Here is an 8440-nt window from a genome sequence, read left to right on the forward strand (position 1 = left end):
GGGGGGGGTTGATATTCTTGGCCACGATCAGTTTGGTTTGATAAAAATAACCAGTCACAAGGCTGGTTGGTTGGATGACGTTACCGGTAGGTCCTACTTTTTGACTTTCCCGCTGTTATTTTTGTCTGACTGTCTTACTTCTTCCCAGCACTAAATGACATGTAGTGGGTCAATGTGCTTCTCTTTACTCAAACAAACAAACAAACAAACAGGCGAGAGCGAGGCGTGTGACATTTTGGGGTGAGATCTTTTGTTTGCCTGTGGAATCAGCGGAATGCAGAAGGCCGTAATGGACTTACGGGTCAAATAGTATTATGATGATGTAAAGCAGGGGTCTATTTGGTGTAGTGTGCACTGGCCAGTGCCTTTGTAGCCAGACCCGACCATGTCTTTTGCTGCTACCTGTGTTGGTATTATTGTAAAAGCGTTCGTCCGGTGTTTTCGAGTATCTATAACTCATGTGCTGTCGATGATATAGTTTTACCAAAAAATGTACAGTCAGTTCTTTTGTTGTTGTTTTTTTCTGAATGGGTAGTTTGTGGGTGCTTAGGTGTAGTCTGCTCCTTCTTTCCTCCCAAAATACCTATCGTCCATTTCTCTCCCCCTTTTTTGTACGTTACTCTCAAGTAATACAGCTAGTCTTCGACACTCATATGACCTACATGTATTTGTATTGCCAGTGCCGTAAAACTTGCAATAAACTGAAATGTTGTTTGAGATGCTCCTCATGGGGATGCTGGTAGAAAAAAAAGGAAAAAAAGAAAGAGATAACAAAAATGACGCTTGTCTAGTTACGGTAACGCGATCTAGAGTCGTTTGCTCCTACTTAGCGTTCAGCGCTGCGATGAATGTCGCAATAAAGATATCTTCTTGAAACTAAGCTGATCAAATGGCGGCAGGATCCGAAATGAAATGAGACATCGCCGAATCATATGTTAAAGGGTTATCGCTCATTTCTTGGCGGTCTGGGGGAGGTTGGGCATCGTGGAGTAACCGACGCTACAATTTGTGCTCTTGGTGCCTCCTTCTCTCCCCCCCTTCCTCTCTCTCTCTCTCTCTCTCTCTCTCTCTCTCTCTCTCTCTCTCTCTCTCTCTCTCTCTCTCTCTTTCGCTGTCTCTCTCTTTTTCTCTCTCTCTCTCGCTCTCTCTCGCTGTCTCTCTCTCTCGCTCTCTCTCTTTCTCTTTCATTCCTTCCAGGTCTCCCCCTCCCCCTTCTCTCCCTCTCCCCCCCCCTTCTCTCTCTCTCTCTCTCTCTCTCTCTCTCTCTCTCTCTCTCTCTCTCTCTCTTTCTGTCCCTCCCTTCCTCGCCCCCTCCCTCCTTGTCTGTCTCTTTCACTCTCTATCTCTCTCCCGCCCTCTCCCCCCCCTCCTTTCTGTTTGTTACCACCCCCTTCTCTCTCTGCTATAGCGCTGTGGGTTTCAAACGTGACTGACATGTGGATGCCCTTCGTTCAGACAGGGTCGCATCAGGATCTGGATATTTCTCTTCTCTTGATCTAGGTGTTCCGGCAGGGGAGGAAACAACTATTTTGTTTTTAAAAATAAATTATTTATTTATTTTAAATTATTTATAATTGTTGTAATTTGTCATTTGTAATTTTTTTTTTTTTTTTTTTTTTTTTTGGGGGGGGGGATACGCCTCTTGCAACTGCATACGGTTATATGATCGCGGGAGACGCATTAAACATTTTCAGTTTGGCAGGAATTAATTTGGTTTTTAATTTAGCCCGGGTGGCGGCCGAAGCTTACTCTAGTCTTATCGATTTTGGACCACCAAGGGATCTTAAGCCTGCGCAACTTGCACGGGACCTCCGAGATTTTTCGACGTTATCCTAGAAGGCTAGGTGTTGATCTTAACTACCCTAAGATCAGGGTTGTGATCAGAAGAAAGGCTGCAGAGAGAGTCAGGGACCCAGAGGAGGGTGCAAAAAAAAGGGGGGGGGGGGGGGGGCGAGGGGGCAGAAAGTGTAGTCAAAAGCATACCACAAATCATGTTTAGAGAGTATGAAAGAGGTGAAAGAAGAAATTTTTCCGTCGCTGTCAGGTCTCGAACCCAGGACTTATTGAATGAAAGGCGAACACCGTATGTAACCTCTAGACTACGAAAGTACCCCAATTATGTTTTGTCTTAGTTTTATTACTCTTCGGTGTGTTTTGGGCAGGAACCTTTGCACTTCTTCTATCTCTGTTAGATTATGACATTTATACAGCCTGATAACTGTTATAGCTCTTAAAATTGTCACCTGCCCCTCATCGTGTCTCTTAATGGTTGACTTTTGGTTGATGCTTTTCTCGCATTTGATGACTGATTTTGGTGGTTTCTGCCACTCTTTGGACTCTTGATAAAGCTTTTATACTTGCGATACCAACTGAAGGTTTGCAAAGTCTCGGCTTGCTTTTTATTTCTATCTGTGCTGTCTGTCGTTTGGTCTTATTTTTTCCCAGCACTAAATGACCATTATTGATATTGTGTCCACGTACGCTTCTCTTTACTCCTACAAATCAACGAAAACATACTCTCCGAGATTGACATTCAACCGCCTCTTAAATGACCGCACATGGCATTGATAGGATTACCATACAATCTAATGAACTAGCGTCTACGGTAAAGGGATTATGCACTCTGCCGACGCCTGCAAAAGACCTGGGTTTGATTCCCGTGTGGGAAGGTTTGAAAAAATTGAGTATCCTTGTCTTTATGCTCGAACGATGTATCCCTTTCAGCCCAGGTTGGCCCTGGCAGATTTAAGGGGGGGGGGGGGGGGTTCCAAAGCTGGACTCCTAAATTATTATAATTGTTTTGATAGGTGTAAAAGATGTACATTAAAAAGAAAATAGGAAGAAGAAAGAGATCTCCGCCTACTAGTTCTATCCTTTCGGATATTGAATTGAATTCAGAGGTCCAGATTTTCTAAAAACTCTACACAGTGTTGACATGAGTTGTTTTTTAAAAACAATATTCATTGTATATACAGCAGCAGTTGCAACACACAACGCTACGTACAAAAAGCTCCCTCCAAAAATGTATAATGATAAGTGGAGCCGCAAAGTGTCCTCCTGTGCCCAAAGTGTAGAGGGAAACGAAATGTGTGCCTGTGTTCACTGAGGCGGTAAAGGCGCGGGAGCCCAGTTGAGTGTTAGCAGCTCAGGGAGATTGCCAGCCACCGAATGTCTAGTCTTTCTCTCCTGGTGCCCTGGCAGGCCTGACTGGCTTGGACTGGACCACTGGCCACTGACCAGTGGAAGTGATTCCGCTCTCGTGGCTCTGCTGAATGCCGCTGCCGTGTTTGTTGTTGCCCTCGCTGCTCGAGGAATGGCCACGTGACTTGGTTCTTGTCCACCCCGCCCCTCCTCCTCCTCCATTTCTTGTGTCCCTTCCTTTGGGTTGCGAATCAAAGGTCCCCCCCCCTCCCTACCCCCTCCCCACGTATCCTTTCCCTGCGCTTTTTACAGCCGTGACTCGTTCACCCATGCGGCGTTTATTGAGCGGTTTGTCTTGACAAAGCCCGAAAACGACCACGTGCGTGCTGCGACGGTGGACGGCGACAGAGACATGTTGGGTTCAGCCTTCTTCAGCCTGCCCGGCCCGACAGTGGTGACACGTTCATGATCCTCTTGTTTATTGCTTCCAGGCAGACGAGACTCATTGACACAATATTCCCGCCTCCTGCCTTCCCCCCACAAAGCAGGAGAGGAGTCCCAGGGCCTACCTGACGTTATTCCCCCGACTCGAGTTTCTTCTGTTGTTATTCTGCGGCTGGTAGTCTCAGTTTCTTGTCTTTCTCGGTGTCCGGGATTCTCCACATTCCGTGCTCGCCAAACGGTGACGCAATGAAAGGCGCGGGCCGTGAAAAAGTCCTCCAAAGACGGTAACAACAGAAGCTCATTATTTTGCGTGCAGCCGGCAAACTCTGCGGGCTTTGCTCCGACTCGTCTTTATCTATGGCCGTTCTGGTGTGACTGTCGCTTTATCGTTCGTCAACGCAGACAAATATGTGAACAATTTTTCGACATGGCTGTTGGTTGTGAAAGTGCTGCCTTGGTTCGTCTCTTCGTTTCAACCCAAGCCTGGTAGAGAGGCGGCTCTTGCTCTCAGTTCTCAGATAGCGACAGTGTGTCGTAGGCCGCGCAGCTGTGTGTCCGCCAGTTTTTTCATTCCTCGAGGAAGAATACAGCGTTTGGTTTTTTAAGGCTTTACTGTCGATGCTTCTCTTCTTTGAGGATTCACCACAGTTTTATATTCTCTGTCCTACAGTGGAAAAATAAATATTTTTTAACGGTATTCACCAAACTTGTTCCATACTCGTGGTTTGAAGTTGCGGTTGTCGGTATTGTTCACTCGATTGTTTTTGTGGGAGCAGCAAGGTTCTCGATCCCGGATAAGCGTCTCTTATGGCTACGACATTTTCAGGCGAAATCTAGATCTAGTTGTTTACTAGTGACAGAACCATGGGTATCGAACAGCTCCAAGGTGAGTGTACAGGATTTTTGATTCATTAAAAGAGTTCCCTGATCGCATGTAGTGACTAATGACTGCTTGCGTCTGTGGCGTGGCGTTTCAATGTAAACACTTGACCGTCACACGCAGTCTAAGCTTTGGGTTCGGTGCCGGAGTGGCGACATATTTTGTCGATTATCATTTGTCTGTCAACTCGGATCTTATGTCCCACTCAAGTGGGTGGTTGAAGGGCGCCACTGGTAGATCCTACTTCTTTACTTTCTTCTGTTTTTTCTTTCTGTGTGTCGTACTTTTTTCCCAGCACTAAATGCCCGTTATGACGTCGATGTGCTTTTCTTACTACTCCTCAAACTCCCACTCAACCGGATTTGAACCCTGATAGGCATGGTCGAAGCAGCCCGTTTCCTAATTGATTTAAGTTGTGTTGATGGCGTGTTGTTAGACACTTCAAACGGACAAAGCACGGTGTGAAAGTGTATGACGAGCTTACCACCTGTCCCGATTTCCCCTGGACTTTCCCGGATTTTGTTGTAATCAGCAATCAGGAATTTGAGATCCTTATCACAACTACACCTACACTACACCAAGACCAGTCCCACTTGATGTTAGTAGTTGTGTTCGTTGTTACATCTGCGTGTAATCTCATGGTATAACTTTGGTGTCCCGGTGTCCCTGATTAAGTTTCGCAATTTGGCAAGACTGCTTCTTGCTTGACGCCCCCATTGACATTGTTTAGATCAGTTAAGAGCCAGGCTGATCCGACCCTGTAAGTTGTACGTTTCACAATACGGGAATAGCTTTCCCAAAACGAAACGTGGGAATTGAAAATTAAGAGTTGAAATTTAAATAAAAAATGACGCCCAAGGCAGAGGCAGACCGTAACTCCAAATTCCGGTAGGATTTGTTTGTGGTTTGTAATTGTATATTTTTTGTTAGGTCTGTTTACATGTTTGCCATGGGTGGTTGGCGGGTGCTCTGGTGTGGTTTTCTCATTCTGTCCTATCCAACAACAGTCTATCATTCTTAACTCTACTCTTTCTTTTTTATGTTTGTTACTTTCTTGTGACACTAATTAATTTTTAGCACTTTTATGACCAAATTGTGTCGCAAGTGCCATAAATTTCTTACTGAAACAAAACAAAAACATTATTATGTTCTGTCTTTTCCTATTCGGAATTCCTGATTTGCCACATAATACCTGACTTTGAGTAATTACCACATCTCACTATCTACTTGTTTATGAGGCTCCACCATGTTTTTCCACTTTTCGTGTATATATAAGTCATTTCGTGTCTTTAAACATTTTATTATTGCTTTTTTTAAAACATTATTTTATATAGTTACTTAAATGAGAGATCTGCCAGTTTGGGTTTTAGTAGTAGTACGAGTCTTAGAATTTCGTGTGTAAACCGTGATTGTTTGCCTTTCGGTTTTTTTAAATCTTACATGTTTCTGGTGTGTTTGTTTGTTTGTTTGTTTTTCTGTTTTTTTCACGTGTTAGCTTTATCTCCATGGCGCCCCTGCCCAGACCAACATTATGTCCCTGTGCCGTGACACACCAAGGCTTGGCCACTGTACTGTCCCCAATTTCTTCGGTCCGTATGTGATGTAGTTTAGTTGCAATTGTCGAAAAACTCTGACTCTAACCAAAACTAAAACTAAAACGTGGGTGGTTGGCGGGTGCTCTGTTGTGGTTTGCTTCTTTTTTTCTATCAAACATCTATCGTCCTTATCTCCCCTTCTTCTTTTTTATGTTTGTTACTCTCTTGTAACACTTCTAATCTTCTGGCGCTCATGTGACCTTATGCTGTTGCGAGTGCCGTAAAACCTCTACTAAAACAAAAACCGAATTTCCGGGACTGTCCAAGATTCGTCCGTCGGGAATTTGAAAAAAAAACAGTTCATGATATAAGCTACAGCAAAACAATCCCCACCTGATGCAATGTTGTTGTTGCCCTATCTGATGCTGTCCCGTTAGATGTTGTCCTGATCGGGTTTTGAAAAAGTTGGCGAGCCTGAACACGTGTTTAGTCAAAGGTACACTATCAGCACTTGTAACCTGTGCGAAAGTGTGTCGATAGTGCCTTGAAACATAATCTGTTCAAACAGATCCACTCAATGAGCACTGAAAATGTACCCTAATATGTGGTTGGTGGGTGGGTGCTCTGGTGTGGTTTGCTCCTTCTTTCCTACCAAACATAATATAGCGTCCTTTTCTCTCCTCCTTTTTTGTGTATGTTACTATCTTGTAAAACATGTACTCTTCGGCGCTTATATTATGACCTTATTGTGTTGCAAGTGCCGTAAAACTTTCACTGAAACTTATGTAATGTGCTCTGGAATGTCCACCACAGCTTGACGTCTGGGGAAGTCCATGGCAAGTCTTCTGGGATGTTCTTTGAATAAACTGTTGCCATTAACGATGTGTCTGGAGATTTAAACGCCAATTTAGAATCTAGTGCATATACTAGCGCCCAGTTTTAAGCGAGCACGTTGAGGTTATAATTATTCTGACCCCGCGCTCACTTTTATGAAAAATGTGACAAGACGTAGAGCTATTCCACGACCTCCAACTGCCGGGCTGGGCATTCATTGTCGGTGTGGGGTCAAAGAAAACGAGACATTTTGAGGGAAACACGGATGAGGTCTAATCTCAATACAGTGTTATACATACTTTGAAGCTGGTGAGTTTGCACCTTTCTTGGTCTTCTCGGTGACAAATTGTGACCTGCGGGTGGTTGGCGGGTGTTCTGGTGTGCTTTGCTCCTTCTTTTTTTTTTACCAAACACCTATCGTGCTAGTCTCACCTCCTTAATTTGCATGTTACTCACCTGTAACACGTTTAATTTTCGATACTTATAGCTGGTAGTATGTACACGTATGTAGAGCCACTGGTATGCCCTACTTCTTTTCTCCCCACCTTTGTTTCCATCTGTCTTGCTTTTTCCCTGCACTAAGAAGACCGTTTTTGTGTCAATGTGCTTCTCTTAACTCAAATTAAAAAGCTCGGCACTTATAATATGACCTAAGTGTGTTGCAAGTGCCGTGCTACTCTTACAGTCTACTTAAAAAATGTAACGTATCTGTAAATTAATGGTCCCGACTGTTTCTTGTACAGTTTTGGGTGGTGATGTGATTCAAACCGCCGCTCTGTACTTAAACGTAAGATTCCACAGCGGTCAAAATTGACGGTCAACCAGATGGTGTTCCCATTGAAGGACTCGGTTTTTGTTTTTTTGCCTTCAAAGGTTTTTTATCTCTCCTCGTGCGCCCAGACCCATATTAGGCGATGGTTTCTAGGTTTGTAAGGATTCCTGTATAGACTAATTGGGTTCGTTTCTTACTATCGCTGTGTTGACATTAACCGGGCGTTTAAACAAGCACCGTAACCTCTTTCCTGCTGGTGAAAACCCACCAAAAATTCAGTGGTCATGCCCTATTGGAAATGCCTTGAGATGGCGAGTCTTGATTCCGTGTTCACATTACTCACAGTTTGCAAAAGGTGTCCGCGCTGTTGAGCGCTCTACATCGAAATGTGCCAATTAATGGAGAATGTTAGCGTGGCCAGGTGGTAAGCGGGCTCTCTGGTGAGTCGTCCCCCCTTGTTTTTTTTCCACCTATAAAACATCTATCGCCATTCCCCCTTCTTCTTTTCTCGGTAAGTTATCGTTTAGAAACACGAAACACATCTTATTTCCGGCACTTGTGTGATCTGTGTGTGTTGCAAAAACCGTTTAAAAAAAAGTTACTTAAAATTAAAATGGTAGCGTAACTGCGATCGAGCAGATGTAGTGATGTACCGTGTCGGTTAATTTGATGCGGAGACTGTCGTTACCAATGCAAGCCTTGTGCGTTATTTATACGGGCACGTTATTGTGTGGGTGTAGCGTGTTCGTGTGTCACTAATTTTATAAGTTTTATTGTCCTTATAATTATAATATAATTATTGTGTGTACGCCTGTTCCTGTGAGTGTGTGTGTG

General features: G+C 44.1%; 1 protein-coding gene across 4 annotated transcripts in view; it reads left to right on the forward strand.

The window, feature by feature from the left end:
• LOC101860544 (angiomotin-like 2a) overlaps positions 1-8440 on the forward strand; it is a 48047-nt gene that overhangs the window by 19704 nt on the left and 19903 nt on the right. For 2 of the 4 annotated variants that reach the window (XM_005111949.3, XM_005111950.3), the window contains exon 1: positions 3555-4471. The exons of the other annotated variants lie outside the window; for them this stretch is intronic. In XM_005111949.3, the coding sequence (XP_005112006.1) occupies positions 4450-4471 (22 nt within the window). In that variant the 5' untranslated portion in view covers positions 3555-4449. Of the gene's footprint in view, positions 1-3554; positions 4472-8440 lie in introns of those variants that run through there. 4 annotated transcript variants of the gene reach the window in all.

Source organism: Aplysia californica, unplaced genomic scaffold, assembly GCF_000002075.1.
Source record: "Aplysia californica isolate F4 #8 unplaced genomic scaffold, AplCal3.0 scaffold01154, whole genome shotgun sequence".
NCBI classification, from domain to species: Eukaryota; Metazoa; Mollusca; class Gastropoda; order Aplysiida; family Aplysiidae; genus Aplysia; species Aplysia californica.